A 16,436-nucleotide genomic window follows, 5' to 3' on the forward strand; every position below is an offset into this window, starting at 1 on the left:
AAACACCGGGGCCAGGACCATGTAGGAGCAGATAAACACTGGGAAAACACACCGGGAGCAGTGAGAGAGACTCCCCCCGACAGTGCGGCGCTCCCTCAGCACTGACCCCCCGACAGTGCGACGCTCCCTCAGCACCGACCCTCCCACAGTGCGGCGCTCCCTCAGCACTGACCCTCCCACAGTGCGGCGCTCCCTCAGCACTGACCCTCCCACAGTGCGACGCTCCCTCAGCACTGACCCTCCCACAGTGCGGCGCTCCCTCAGCACCGACCCTCCCACAGTGCGGCGCTCCCTCAGCACTGACCCTCCCACAGTGCGGCGCTCCCTCAGCACTGACCCTCCCACAGTGCGGCGCTCCCTCAGCACTGACCCTCCCACAGTGCGGCGCTCCCTCAGCACTAACCCTCCCACAGTGCGGCACTCCCTCAGCACTGACCCTCCCACAGTGCGGCGCTCCCTCAGCCCTGACCCTCCCACAGTGCGGCGCTCCCTCAGCACTGACCCTCCCACAGTGCGGCGCTCCCTCAGCACTGACCCTCCCACAGTGCGGCGCTCCCTCAGCACCGACCCTCCCACAGTGCGGCGCTCCCTCAGCACCGACCCTCCCACAGTGCGGCGCTCCCTCAGCACTGACCCTCCCACAGTGCGGCACTCCCTCAGCACTGACCCTCCCACAGTGCGGCGCTCCCTCAGCACCGACCCTCCCACAGTGCGGCGCTCCCTCAGCACTGACCCTCCCACAGTGCGGCGCTCCCTCAGCACTGACCGTCCCACAGTGCGGCGCTCCCTCAGCACTGACCCTCCCACAGTGCGGCGCTCCCTCAGCACTGACCCTCCCACAGTGCGGCGCTCCCTCAGCACTGACCCTCCCACAGTGCGGCGCTCCCTCAGCACTGACCCTCCCACAGTGCGGCGCTCCCTCAGCACTGACCCTCCCACAGTGCGGCACTCCCTCAGCACCGACCCTCCCACAGTGCGGCGCTCCCTCAGCACCGACCCTCCCACCGTGCGCAGTCGGGACTGCAAAGATGGCGCACGGAGGTGAGGTTTCAGTCACATGAGGGGCTTGTCCTCTGATCGACAAAAGGCTCACTTGCAAAGCACGAACTGGGGGGAGATAAGAAGATCCCCCTCCTCCCCGTTGGGGTAATCCCACACCAACTCGCACGGACAGGATTCCACAGGGATCTGGCATAAGTTGGGCACTGCAGGGAGCTGGCAGGGGGAAGGTGGGCTGAATGGCCTGTCCCTTTGCTCAGTCTTCCTTTCCCGAGACAGCAAACATGACAGCAGAGGGAGTCGGGTCACGAGAGAGAGAGAGAGAGAGTCACAAGACAAGCATGTGATGAAAACCTCAGACAGTCATCTCATAGTCCAATTGCAAAGATGTCAAAATAAACTCGAGAGAGAAACTGGACACCAGCAACACAAGTGTTGGCCATTCGCTGCATTGTCACTCTGCGAGCTCCCAGCAATAGCCACTATCTGGGTCCCACACCTTCTCCCCATTCACTCTGAATCTCTCGCTTTCCAGGTCCACACCCTCTGACATTCCTTGATGAACCTTGACTCCAGCACTCTCTCGGAGTGCTTTCCAAACCCGAACCACTCGCTATGTGAAATACATATCCCCCCGTGCGTCCGACCCTCCCACAGTGCGGCGCTCCCTCAGCCACTGACCCTCCCACAGTGCGGCGCTCCCTCAGCACTGACCCTCCCACAGTGCGGCGCTCCCTCAGCACTGACCCTCCCACAGTGCGGCGCTCCCTCAGCACTGACCCTCCCACAGTGCGGCGCTCCCTCAGCACCGACCCTCCCACAGTGCGGCGCTCCCTCAGCACCGACCCTCCCACAGTGCGGCGCTCCCTCAGCACCGACCCTCCCACAGTGCGGCGCTCCCTCAGCACCGACCCTCCCACAGTGCGGCGCTCCCTCAGCACCGACCCTCCCACAGTGCGGCGCTCCCTCAGCACCGACCCACCCACAGTGCGGCGCTCCCTCAGCACTGACCCTCCCACAGCGCGGCGCTCCCTCAGCACTGACCCTCCCACAGCGCGGCGCTCCCTCAGCACTGACCCTCCCACAGTGCGGCGCTCCCTCAGCACTGACCCTCCCACAGTGCGGCGCTCCCTCAGCACCGACCCTCCCACAGTGCGGCGCTCCCTCAGCACTGACCCTCCCACACTGCGGCGCTCCCTCAGCACTGACCCTCCCACAGTGCGGCGCTCCCTCAGCACTGACCCTCCCACAGTGCGGCGCTCCCTCAGCACTGACCCTCACAGAGCAGAAATGACCCAATTGCCTTCAATCTGAGTCCTCCTTCACCCCAGTGCCCAACCCAGATACCCGGGAGTGAGTTACAGACTGGAATCTAATCGAAGGGTTCGGGGTGGTTTATATATAGAATAACAGATACCTGGGAGTGAGTTACAGACTGGAATCTAATTAAGGGGTTCGGGGTGGTTTATATATAGAATAGCAGATACCCGGGAGTGAGTTACAGACTGGAATCTAATCGAGGGGTTCGGGGTGGTTTATATACAGAATAACAGATACCCGGGAGTGAGTTACAGACTGGAATCTAATCGAGGGGTTCGGGGTGGTTTATATATAGAATAACAGACACCCGGGAGTGAGTTACAGACTGGAATCTAATCGAAGTGTTCGGGGTGGTTTATAGAAAGAATAACAGACACCCGGGAGTGAGTTACAGACAGGAATCTAATCGAGGGGTTCGGGGTGGTTTATATACAGAATAACAGATACCCGGGAGTGAGTTACAGACTGGAATCTAATCGAGGTGTTCACGGTGGTTGATATACAGAATAACAGATACCCGGGAGTGAGTTACAGACTGGAATCTAATCGAAGGGTTCGGGGTGGTTTATTTTTAGAATAACAGATACCCGGGAGTGAGTTACAGACTGGAATCTAATCGAGGCGTTCGGGGTGGTTTGTATATAGAATAACAGATATCCGGGAGTGAGTTACAGACTGGAATCTAATCGAGGGGTTCGGGGTGGTTTATATATAGAATAACTGATACCCGGGAGCGAGTTACAGACTGCAATCTAATCGAGGGGTTCGGGGTGGTTTGTATATAGAATAACAGATACCCGGGAGTGAGTTTCAGACTGGAATCTAATCGAGGGGTTCGGGGTGGTTTATATATAGAATAACAAACACCTGGGAGTGAGTTACAGACTGGAATCTAATCGAGGGGTTCAGGGTGGTTTATATATAGAATAACAGATATCCGGGGGTGAGTTACAGACTGGAATCTAATCGAGGGGTTCGGGGTGGTTTATATACAGAATAACAGATACCCGGGAGTGAGTTACAGACTGGAATCTAATCGAGGGGTTCGGGGTGGTTTATATATAGAATAACAGATACCCGGGAGTGAGTTACAGACTGGAATCTAATCGAGGGGTTCGGGGTGGTTTATATATAGAATAACAAACACCCAGGAGTGAGTTACAGACTGGAATCTAATCGAGGGGTTCGGGGTGGTTTATATATAGAATAACAAACACCCGGGAGTGAGTTACAGACTGGAATCTAATCGAGGGGTTCGGGATGGTTTATATATAGAATAACAGATACCCGGGAGTGAGTTACAGACTGGAATCTAATCGAGGGGTTCGGGGTGGTTTATATATAGAATTACAGATACCCGGGAGTGAGTTACAGACTGGAATCTAATCGAGGGGTTCGGGGTGGTTTATATACAGACCACGTACCCCTGAGTGTGTGAGAGTTCCGTACCTGTCTGCAGTAATCCTGAGCTGCTGTCTCCTATTTCAAAGTACTGCTCGATGTCGGTTAAGACACCTGGATATGGAGACAGGAGGTGGTTAGAGGCGCTCGATCACATTGCCTGACCCCCGAGCGATTGCTGCCTCCAGCCCACTGAGCCCGTGCCTTGTCCCTCTGACCCCCTCCTGACTGACCACTGCCCCCCTCCCTTCCCCCCACTCACTCCATTGCGGGGTTAATGTCAGCCTGCATGGTTTCAAATAAGTAAACTGGAAACTCTGATCTCCATTTTTGTGCCCCCTTCCCTGCCACCTCCCTGTCCCCGCTGTGGCTGACCTGTACCCTCTGCCCCAGCCCTGACCTGTACCCTCTGCCCCAGCCCTGACCTCTGCCCTGTGTCACCCCCCCCAGCTCTGCATCATCACCGAATCTCCCCATTGCCCCCCAGTGCGTACCCCCTTCCCCCTCACTGCTCCCTTGCCCCATGGTGAGTGAGCTGTGCAACCCTTACCCCTCTCCCCTTCGACCCTGCGCCTTTCCCGCACCCCTGTCTCTTACCCCCTACCCCCACTGCCCCTTACCCAACTCTGCCCGTTACCCTCTTTGCCCATTACCCCCCTCTGCCCACTCACCCCCCTCTGCCCACTCACCCCCCTCTGCCCACTAACCCTCCTCTGCCCCCTCACCCCCCTCTGCCCCCTCACCCCCCTCTGCCCACTCACCCCCCTCTGCCCACTCACCCCCCTCTGCCCACTCACCCCCCTCTGCCCACTCAAACCCCTCTGCCCACTCACTCCCCTCTGCCCATTACCCCCTTCTGCCCACTCAACCCCCTCTGCCCCTTACCCCCCTCTGCCCCTTACCCCCCTCTGCCCACTCACCCCCCTCTGCCCACTCACCCCCCTCTGCCCACTCACCCCCCTCTGCCCACTCACCCCCCTCTGCTCACTCACCCCCCTCTGCCCACTCACCCCCCTCTGCCCACTCACCCCCCTCTGCCCACTCAACCCCCCTCTGCCCACTCAACCCCCCTCTGCCCACTCAAACCCCTCTGCCCACTCAACCCCCTCTGCCCCTTACCCCCCTCTGCCCCTTACCCCCCTCTGCCCCTTACCCTCCTCTGCCCACTCAAACCCCTCTGCCCACTCAACCCCCTCTGCCCACTACCCCCCCTGCCCACTGACTCCCTCTGCCCCCCCATATCCCCCCTCTCCCCCTATATCCCCCCCTCCATCCCCCCCTCTATCCCCCTCTCCCCCCCATCCCCCTCTCCCCCCCATCCCCCTCTCCCCCCCATCCCCCTCTCTCCCCCTCTCCCCCCCATCCCCCTCTCCCCCCCATCCCCCTCTCCCCCCCACCCCCCTCTCCCCCCCACCCCCCTCTCCCCCCCACCCCCCTCTCCCCCCCACCCCCCTCTCCCCCCCATCCCCCTCTCCCCCCCACCCCCCTCTCCCCCCCACCCCCCTCTCCCCCCCATCCCCCTCTCCCCCCCACCCCCCTCTCCCCCCACCCCCCCCTGCCCTCTGACCTGCCAGGGTGAAGCGGTCCATGTAGTTGAGCAGGTTGATGTAGGACAGGACAGCCACAGTCAGCAGCCCAGGCCCGGGGGAGCACATTGCCCCCGCCCTCTGACCCCTGACCCCGGACAGCAGCGAACCCCAAACCCCCAGTGCAGCAGCCGCACCCCTCACTCCCCCAGCCCCGCCGCCGCCGCCGCCGCCATCTTTAAACCCAGACCTCCCAACACAGCGCCACCGCCGGCAGGAGGAGGAAATGGCAGGGAGGGAAATGGCGCCACTAGCGCTGGGAGGAGTGAATGACAGGGAGGGACTGGCGGCTCTCGTGGTGGGGGGAGTGAACGGCAGGGAGGGAATGACGCCTCTAGCGGTGGGAGGAGTGAATGGCAGGGAGGGAATGGCGCCTCTAGCGGTGGGAGGAGGGAATGGCAGGGAGGGAATGGCGCCTCTAGCGGTGGGAGGAGTGAAAGGCAGGGAGGGACAGAGCGCCTCTAGTGGTGGGAGGAGTGAAAGGCAGGGAGGGAATGGCGCCTCTAGTGCTGGGAGGAGTGAATGGCAGGGAAGGAATGGCGCCTCTAGTGGTGGGAGGAGTGAATGGCAGGGAGGGAATGGCGCCACTAGCGGTGGGAGGAGTGAATGGCAGGGAGGGACAGAGCGCCTCTAGTGGTGGGAGGAGGGAATGGCAGGGAGGGAATGGCGCCTCTAGTGGTGGGAGGAGTGAATGGCAGGGAGGGAATGGCGCCTCTAGTGGTGGGAGTAGTGAAAGGCAGGGGGGTGAATGGCGCCTCTAGTGGTGGGCGGAGTGAATGGCAGCAGAGTGGAAATAGTGATCATAACATCCAATTAGATCCAGACGGTGAATCGTAATCAATGATGGGGGAGAGAGGTGAGGAAGAAACCAGTTGTACACAAGTCAGTGTGAACAGTTACCACTCCTCCTCCATTGCAATTGGCCTTTATTCACGCAGAGTGGAAATAGTGATCATAACATCGAAACTGATTCAGCTGGCAAATCTTAATAATTAGAGTACAAGCCATTACATGCAATTTGTAATCCAATAGGTCAAGGAAAGAAGTGCTCTCGAACTGGATTCTCCACCCCCCACCACCACCTTGGATAATCTGCTTTCGTATCCTTAATCTGGTGAACTGGTGCGGCGACAATAATCTCTCCCTCAATGTCAACAAAACGAAAGAGATTGTCATCGGCTTCAGGAAGCGTAAAGGAGAACATGCCCCTGTCTACATCAACGGGGACGAAGTAGAAAGTGTCGAGAGAGCTTCATGTTTCTAGGTGTCCAGATCCCCAACAACCTGTCCTGGTCCCCCCCACGCCGACACTATAGTTAAGAAAGCCCCACCAACGCCTCTACCTTCTCAGGAGGCGAAGGAAATTTTGCATGTCAGCTACGACTCTCACCAACTTTTACAGATGCCCCATAGAAAGCATCCTTTCCGGATGTATCACAGCTTGGTCTGGGCTCCTGCTCTGCCCAAGACCGCAAGGAACTACAAAAGGCCGTGAATGTAGCCCAGTCCCATCACCCAAACCAGCCTCCCATCCATTGACTCTGTCTACACTTCCCGCTGTCTCGGGGAAAAGCAGCCGGCAGAATCAAGGACCCCCCCCACGCACCCCCGGACATTCTCTCTTCCACCTTCTTCCGTTGGGAAAAAGATACAAAAGTCTGAGGTCACGTACCGACCGACTCAAGAACAGCTTCTTCCCTGCTGCTGTCAGACTTTTGAATGGACCTACCTCGCATTAAGCTGATCTTTCTCTACACCCTAGCTGTGACTGTAACACTACATTCTGCACCCTCTCCTTTCCTTCTCTATGAGCGGTATGCTTTGTCTGTACAGCGCAGACTTTTGATGGATCTACCACTTTTAAAAATTATTCATTGGTGGGACATGAGCGTCGCTGGCCGGTCCAGCATTTATTGCCCATCCCTAGTTGCCCCTTGGAGGGCAGTTGAGAGTCACCCACATTGCTGTGTCTCTGGAGTCACATGTAGGCCAGACCGGGGTAAGGACGGCAGATTTCCTTCCCTAAAGGGAACTGGATGGGTTTTTCCCACAACGGGTCATCAGTAGATTCTTAATTCCAGATATTTTTTTATTGAATTCAGATTCCACCATCTGCCGTGGCGGGATTCGAACCCGAGTTCCCCAGAACAATAGCTGAGTTGCTGGATGAATAGTCTAGCGATAACATGACAAGGCCACCGCCTCCCCGGGAGGGGCAGTCAACGCTGGCAGTAAGGTTCGGATAGAATGGATTTCCGTTCCAGAGAAAACATAGAATCCCAACAGTGCAGAAGGAGCCCATTCGGCCCATCAGGACACTCCGACCACAATCCCATCCAGGCTCTATCCCCGTAACACCACATATTTACCCCGTTAATCCCTCCAAACTACGCATCCCAGGACACTGCGGGGCAATTTAGCATGGCCAATCCACCTAACCTACACATCTTTGGACACTAAGGGGCAATTTAGCATGGCCAATCCACCTAACCCACACATCTTTGGACACTAAGGGGCAATTTAGCATGGCCAATCCACCTAACCCACACATCTTTGGACACTAAGGGGCAATTTAGCATGGCCAATCCCCCTAACCCACACATCTTTGGACACTAAGGGACAATTTAGCATGGCCAATCCACCTAACCTGCACATCTTTGGACACTAAGGGGCAATTTAGCATGGCCAATCCACCTAACCTGCACATCTTTGGACACTAAGGGGCAATTTAGCATGGCCAATCCCCCTAACCTGCACATCTTTGGACACTAAGGGACAATTTAGCATGGCCAATCCACCTAACCCATCCATCCTTGGACACGAAGGGACAATTTAGCATGGCCAATCCACCGAACCCGCACATCTTTGGACACTAAGGGGCAATTTAGCATGGCCAATCCACCTAACCTGTACATCTTTGGAGTGTGGGACGAAACCGGAGCACCCGGAGGAAACCCACGCAGACACGGGGAGAACGTGCAGACTCCACACAGACAGAGTGGGGAATCGAACCCGGGTCCCTGGCGCTGTGAGGTAATAGTGCTAACCCACTGTGCCACCGTGCCGTCCTGGGGAATGGCCAATACGGTCGGCTTGTCTGAGCCTGGGATGTGTCGAATCCCATTCCCGGCTGCCAATCGTCAGAAGGGGAATGGTGAAGAATCTCCTATTTTCCCTGCCCTGGCAGGATGTTTGAGGGATAGTGTGAGTGGCTCCACTACTGGCCATGTTCAAACGCTGGGAAATATCACATCAGCGACTGGTTCTGACGTTCACAGTGAAGACTCTGCGGACAGTCCGATTTCGGGCGATCCAATTCTGCCAACTTCCAATACTCGGGGATTCTCGAAACATGTTAAGATCAGCCAGATAGTCAACATCGTTTCCCAAAGGTGGGGGAGTCTAAAACTAGAGGGCATAGGTTTAAAATCATAGAAATCATAGAAACCCTACAGTGCAGAAGGAGGCCATTCGGCCCATCGAGTCTGCACCGACCACAATCCCACCCAGGCCCTACCCCCACATATTTACCCACTAATCCCTCTAACCTACGCATCTCAGAGCACTAAGGGGCAATTTTTAACCTGGCCAATCAACCTAACCCACACATCTTTGGGACTGTGGGAGGAAACCGGAGCACCCGGAGGAAACCCACGCAAACACGAGGAGAATGTACAAACTCCACACAGACAGTGACCCGAGCCGGGAATCGAACCCAGGTCCCTGGAGCTGTGAAGCAGCAGTGCTAACCACTGTGCTACCGTGAGAGGGGAGAGATACAAAAGGGTCCAGAGGGGCAATTTTTTCACACAGAGGGTGGTGAGTGTCTGGAACGAGCTGCCAGAGGCAGTAGTAGAGGCGGGTACAATTTTGTCTTTTAAAAAGCGTTTAGACAGTTACATGGGTACGATGGGTATAGAGGGATATGGACCAAACGCGGGCAATTGGGACTCGCTTCGGGGTTTTAAAAAAGGGGCAGCATGGGCAAGTTGGGCCAAAAGGCCAGTTTCCATGCTGTAAACCTCTATGACTCTATGTAGAGTGCCTCTGATTAGGTTCACAGTACTGACTCTCTCACTCTCTCTCTGTGTCTCTGTCTCTGTCTCTCTCTCACTTTGTCTCACTCTGTGTGTCTCTGTCTGTCTGTCTGGCTCACTCTCTGTCTCTCTTTCACTCTCTGTGTGTCTCTCTCTCCCTCTCTCTCTCACTTTTTAGCCTCTCTGTCTGTCTGTCTGTCTGTCTCTCTGTCAGTCTCTCTCTGTCTGTCTCTGTCTCTCTATCTCCCTGTCTTGCTCTCTATGTCTCTCTCTCTGTCTCTCTCTATGTCTCTCTCTCTCTCCCTCTCCCTGTCTCTCTATCTCTCTGTCTCACTCTCCCTCTTTAGTGGTACCACCGCCTCTTCCCCATTCACGCTCTGTCACTACCTCTGCTCTGCCACGCACACTCTCACTCTCTCTCTCTCTCTCTCACCTACCAACATTTTAAAATTATAGAGAATAGCAGCCCCTGTGTATATTATAGAGAATAGCAGTCCCTGTGTATATTATCGAGAATATCAGCCCCTGTGTATATTATATAGAATAGCAGCCCCTGTGTATATTATAGAGAATAGCAGCCTCTGTGTATATTATAGAGAATAGCAGCCTCTGTGGATATTATAGAGAATAGCAGCCTCTGTGGATATTATAGAGAATAGCAGCCTCTGTGTATATTATCGAGAATATCAGCCCCTGTGTATATTATAGAGAATAGCAGCCCCTGTGTATATTATAGAGAATAGCAGCCTCTGTGGATATTATAGAGAATAGCAGTCCCTGTGTATATTATAGAGAATAGCAGTCCCTGTGTATATTATAGAGAATAGGAGCCCCTGTGTATATTATAGAGAATAGCAGTCCCTGTGTATATTATAGAGAATAGCAGTCCCTGTGTATATTATAGAGAATAGCAGTCCCTGTGTATATTATAGAGAATAGCAGCTCCTGTGTATATTATAGAGAATAGCAGCCCCTGTGTATATTATAGAGAATAGCAGTCCCTGTGTATATTATAGAGAATAGCAGCTCCTGTGTATATTATAGAGAATAGCAGTCCCTGTGTATATTATAGAGAATATCAGCCCCTGTGTATATTACAGAGAATAGCAGCCCCTGTGTATATTATAGAGAATAGCAGCCCCTGTGTATATTATAGAGAATAGCAGCCTCTGTGTATATTATAGAGAATAGCAGTCCCTGTGTATATTATAGAGAATAGCAGCCCCTGTGTATATTATAGAGAATAGCAGCCCCTGTGTATATTATAGAGAAAAGCAGCCCCTGTGTATATTATCGAGAATAGCAGCTCCTGTGTATGTTATAGAGAATAGCAGCCTCTGTGCATATTATAGAGAATAGCAGTCCCCCGTGTATATTACAGAGAATAGCAGCCCCTATGTATATTATAGAGAATAGCAGCCTCTGTGCATATTATAGAGAATAGCAGCTCCTGTGTATATTATAGAGAATAGCAGTCCCTGTGTACATTGTAGAGAATAACAGCTCCTGTGTATATTATAGAGAATAGCAGCCTCTGTGTATATTATAGAGAATAACAGCTCCTGTGTATATTACAGAGAATAGCAGTCCCTGTGTATATTATAGAGAATAGCAGTCCCTATGTATATTATAGAGAATAGCAGTCCCTATGTATATTATAGAGAATAGCAGCCCCTGTGTATATTACAGAGAATAGCAGTCCCTGTGTATATTATAGAGAATAGCAGTCCCTATGTATATTATAGAGAATAGCAGCCCCTGTGTATATTATAGAGAATATCAGCCCCTGTGTATATTATAGAGAATAGCAGCCCCTATGTATATTATAGAGAATAGCAGCCCCTGTGTATATTATAGAGAATAGCAGTCCCTATGTATATTATAGGGAATAGCAGTCCCTGTGTATATTATAGAGAATAGCAGCCCCTGTGTATATTATAGAGAATAGCAGTCCCTATATATATTATAGAGAATAGCAGTCCCTATGTATATTATAGAGAATAGCAGTCCCTGTGTATATTATAGAGAATAGCAGTCCCTGTGTATATTATAGAGAATAGCAGTCCCCCGTGTATATTATAGAGAATAGCAGTCCCTATGTATATTATAGAGAATAGCAGTCCCTATGTATATTATAGAGAATAGCAGCCCCTGTGTATATTATAGAGAATAGCAGTCCCTGTGTATATTATAGAGAATAGCAGCCCCTGTGTATATTATATAGAATAGCAGTCCCTGTGTATATTATAGAGAATAGCAGTCCCTATGTATATTACAGAGAATAGCAGCCCCTGTGTATATTATAGAGAATAGCAGTCCCCCGTGTATATTATAGAGAATAGCAGTCCCTGTGTATATTATAGAGAATAGCAGTCCCTGTGTATATTATAGAGAATAGCAGCCCCTGTGTATATTATATAGAATAGCAGTCCCTGTGTATATTATAGAGAATAGCAGTCCCTATGTATATTACAGAGAATAGCAGCCCCTATGTATATTATAGAGAATAGCAGTCCCTATGTATATTATAGAGAATAGCAGCCCCTGTGTATATTATAGAGAATAGCAGTCCCTGTGTATATTATAGAGAATAGCAGCCCCTGTGTATATTATATAGAATAGCAGTCCCTGTGTATATTATAGAGAATAGCAGTCTCTATGTATATTACAGAGAATAGCAGCCCCTGTGTATATTATATAGAATAGCAGTCCCTGTGTATATTATAGAGAATAGCAGTCCCTATGTATATTACAGAGAATAGCAGCCCCTGTGTATATTATAGAGAATAGCAGTCCCCCGTGTATATTATAGAGAATAGCAGTCCCTATGTATATTACAGAGAATAGCAGCCCCTGTGTATATTATAGAGAATAGCAGTCCCTGTGTATATTATAGAGAATAGCAGTCCCTGTGTATATTATAGAGAATAGCAGCCTCTGTGTATATTACAGAGAATAGCAGCCCCTGTGTATATTATAGAGAATAGCAGTCCCTGTGTATATTATAGAGAATAGCAGTCCCTGTGTATATTATAGAGAATATCAGCCCCTGTGTATATTATAGAGAATAGCAGTCCCTGTGTATATTATAGAGAATAGCAGTCACTGTGTATATTACAGAGAATAGCAGTCCCTGTGGATATTATAGAGAATAGCAGCCCCTGTGTATATTATAGAGAATAGCTGTCCCTGTGTATATTATAGAGAATAGCAGCCTCTGTGTATATTACAGAGAATAGCAGCCCCTATGTATATTATAGAGAATAGCAGTCCCTATGTATATTATAGAGAATAGCAGCCCCTGTGTATATTATAGAGAATAGCAGTCCCTGTGTATATTATAGAGAATAGCAGCCTCTGTGGATATTACAGAGAATAGCAGCCCCTATGTATATTATAGAGAATAGCAGCCTCTGTGTATATTACAGAGAATAGCAGCCCCTGTGTATATTATAGAGAATAGCAGTCCCTATGTATATTATAGAGAATAGCAGCCCCTGTGTATATTATAGAGAATAGCAGTCCCTGTGTATATTATAGAGAATAGCAGCCTCTGTGTATATTACAGAGAATAGCAGCCCCTATGTATATTATAGAGAATAGCAGCCTCTGTGTATATTATAGAGAATAGCAGCCCCTGTGTATATTATAGAGAATATCAGCCCCTGTGTATATTATAGAGAATAGCAGTCCCTGTGTATATTATAGAGAATATCAGCCCCTATGTATATTATAGAGAATAGCAGCCTCTGTGTATATTACAGAGAGTAGCAGTCCCTGTGTATATTACAGAGAATAGCAGCCCCTGTGTATATTATAGAGAATAGCAGCCTCTGTGTATATTATAGAGAATAACAGCTCCTGTGTATATTATAGAGAATAACAGTCCCTGTGTATATTACAGAGAATAGCAGCCTCTGTGTATATTATAGAGAATATCAGCCCCTGTGTATATTATAGAGAATAGCAGCCCCTGTGTATATTATAGAGAATATCAGCCCCCGTGTATATTATAGAGAATAGCAGCCTCTGTGTATATTACAGAGAATAGCAGTCCCTGTGTATATTATAGAGAATAGCAGCCTCTGTGTATATTATAGAGAATAACAGCTCCTGTGTATATTATAGAGAGTAACAGTCCCTGTGTATATTACAGAGAATAGCAACCTCTGTGTATATTATAGAGACTAGCAGTCCCAGTGTATATTATAGAGAATAGCAGCCCCTGTGTATATTATAGAGAATAACAGCTCCTGTGTATATTGCAGAGAATAACAGCCCCTGTGTATATTATGGAGAATATCAGCCCCTGTGTATATTATAGAGAATAACAGCACCTGTGTATATTGCAGAGAATAGCAGCCTCTGTGTATATTACAGAGAATAGCAGTCCCTGTGTATATTATGGAGAATAGCAGTCCCTGTGTATATTATAGAGAATAGCAGTCCCTGTGTATATTATAGAGAAAAGCAGCCCCAGTGCATATTATAGAGAATATCAGCCCCTGTGTATATTATAGAGAATATCAGCCCCTGTGTATATTATAGAGAATAGCAGTCCCTGTGTATATTATAGAGAATAGCAGCCTCTGTGTATATTGTAGAGAATAAGACCTCCTGTGTATATTACAGAGAATAGCAGCCCCTGTGTATATTATAGAGAATAGCAGTCCCTGTGTACATTGTAGAGAATAACAGCTCCTGTGTATATTATAGAGAATAGCAGCCTCTGTGTATATTATAGAGAATAGCAGCCTCTGTGTATATTATAGAGAATAACAGCTCCTGTGTATATTACAGAGAATAGCAGTCCCTGTGTATATTATAGAGAATAGCAGCCCCGGTGTATATTATAGAGAATAGCAGTCCCTATGTATATTATAGAGAATAGCAGTCCCTATGTATATTATAGAGAATAGCAGCCTCTGTGTATATTATAGAGAATAGCAGTCCCTGTGTATATTATAGAGAATAGCAGTCCCTATGTATATTATAGAGAATAGCAGCCTCTGTGTATATTACAGAGAGTAGCAGTCCCTGTGTATATTACAGAGAATAGCAGCCCCTGTGTATATTATAGAGAATAGCAGCCTCTGTGTATATTATAGAGAATAACAGCTCCTGTGTATATTATAGAGAATAACAGTCCCTGTGTATATTACAGAGAATAGCAGCCTCTGTGTATATTATAGAGAATATCAGCCCCTGTGTATATTATAGAGAATAGCAGCCCCTGTGTATATTATAGAGAATATCAGCCCCCGTGTATATTATAGAGAATAGCAGCCTCTGTGTATATTACAGAGAATAGCAGTCCCTGTGTATATTATAGAGAATAGCAGCCTCTGTGTATATTATAGAGAATAACAGCTCCTGTGTATATTATAGAGAGTAACAGTCCCTGTGTATATTACAGAGAATAGCAACCTCTGTGTATATTATAGAGACTAGCAGTCCCAGTGTATATTATAGAGAATAGCAGCCCCTGTGTATATTATAGAGAATAACAGCTCCTGTGTATATTGCAGAGAATAACAGCCCCTGTGTATATTATGGAGAATATCAGCCCCTGTGTATATTATAGAGAATAACAGCACCTGTGTATATTATGGAGAATAGCAGTCCCTGTGTATATTATAGAGAATAGCAGTCCCTGTGTATATTATAGAGAAAAGCAGCCCCAGTGCATATTATAGAGAATATCAGCCCCTGTGTATATTATAGAGAATATCAGCCCCTGTGTATATTATAGAGAATAGCAGTCCCTGTGTATATTATAGAGAATAGCAGCCTCTGTGTATATTGTAGAGAATAAGACCTCCTGTGTATATTACAGAGAATAGCAGCCCCTGTGTATATTATAGAGAATAGCAGTCCCTGTGTACATTGTAGAGAATAACAGCTCCTGTGTATATTATAGAGAATAGCAGCCTCTGTGTATATTATAGAGAATAGCAGCCTCTGTGTATATTATAGAGAATAACAGCTCCTGTGTATATTACAGAGAATAGCAGTCCCTGTGTATATTATAGAGAATAGCAGCCCCGGTGTATATTATAGAGAATAGCAGTCCCTATGTATATTATAGAGAATAGCAGTCCCTATGTATATTATAGAGAATAGCAGCCTCTGTGTATATTATAGAGAATAGCAGTCCCTGTGTATATTATAGAGAATAGCAGTCCCTATGTATATTATAGAGAATCGCAGTCCCTATGTATATTATAGAGAATAGCAGCCCCTGTGTATATTATAGAGAATAGCAGTCCCTGTGTATATTATAGAGAATAGCAATCCCTATGTATATTACAGAGAATAGCAGTCCCTGTGTATATTATAGAGAATAGCAGTCCCTATGTATATTACAGAGAATAGCAGCCCCTGTGTATATTATAGAGAATAGCAGTCCCTGTGTATATTATAGAGAATAGCAGTCCCTGTGTATATTACAGAGAATAGCAGCCCCTATGTATATTATAGAGAATAGCAGCCTCTGTGTATATTATAGAGAATAGCAGCCCCTGTGTATATTATAGAGAATATCAGCCCCTGTGTATATTATAGAGAATAGCAGTCCCTATGTATATTATAGAGAATAGCAGCCCCTGTGTATATTATAGAGAATAGCAGTCCCTGTGTATATTATAGAGAATAGCAGCCTCTGTGTATATTACAGAGAATAGCAGCCCCTATGTATATTATAGAGAATAGCAGTCCCTATGTATATTATAGAGAATAGCAGCCCCTGTGTATATTATAGAGAATAGCAGTCCCTGTGTATATTATAGAGAATAGCAGCCTCTGTGTATATTACAGAGAATAGCAGCCCCTATGTATATTATAGAGAATAGCAGCCTCTGTGTATATTACAGAGAATAGCAGCCCCTGTGTATATTATAGAGAATAGCAGTCCCTATGTATATTATAGAGAATAGCAGCCCCTGTGTATATTATAGAGAATAGCAGTCCCTGTGTATATTATAGAGAATAGCAGCCTCTGTGTATATTACAGAGAATAGCAGCCCCTATGTATATTATAGAGAATAGCAGCCTCTGTGTATATTATAGAGAATAGCGGCTCCTGTGTATATTA

The 16,436-nt window shown here is 48.7% G+C and overlaps 1 protein-coding gene across 1 annotated transcript in view; it reads right to left on the reverse strand.

Annotated features, from left to right (window-relative positions):
• Nucleotides 1–5,515, reverse strand: part of LOC144487112 (protein spinster homolog 1-like) — a gene marked incomplete at its 3' end in the record, with an annotated part of 54,629 nt that extends 49,114 nt beyond the window's left edge. Inside the window, exons 1-3 of the mRNA XM_078205169.1 lie at nt 5,288–5,515; nt 3,769–3,834; nt 1–38 (exon numbers count right to left, since the gene is read on the reverse strand). The exon at nt 1–38 is cut by the window's left edge and continues 99 nt beyond it. Of these exons, the coding sequence (XP_078061295.1) occupies nt 1–38; nt 3,769–3,834; nt 5,288–5,375 (192 nt within the window). The remainder of the gene's footprint in view (nt 39–3,768; nt 3,835–5,287) is intronic.
• Between the last annotated feature and the right edge of the window lie 10,921 nt (nt 5,516–16,436).

The sequence above is a fragment of the Mustelus asterias genome, unplaced genomic scaffold (genome assembly GCF_964213995.1).
Source record: "Mustelus asterias unplaced genomic scaffold, sMusAst1.hap1.1 HAP1_SCAFFOLD_596, whole genome shotgun sequence".
Classification (NCBI taxonomy): Eukaryota; Metazoa; Chordata; class Chondrichthyes; order Carcharhiniformes; family Triakidae; genus Mustelus; species Mustelus asterias.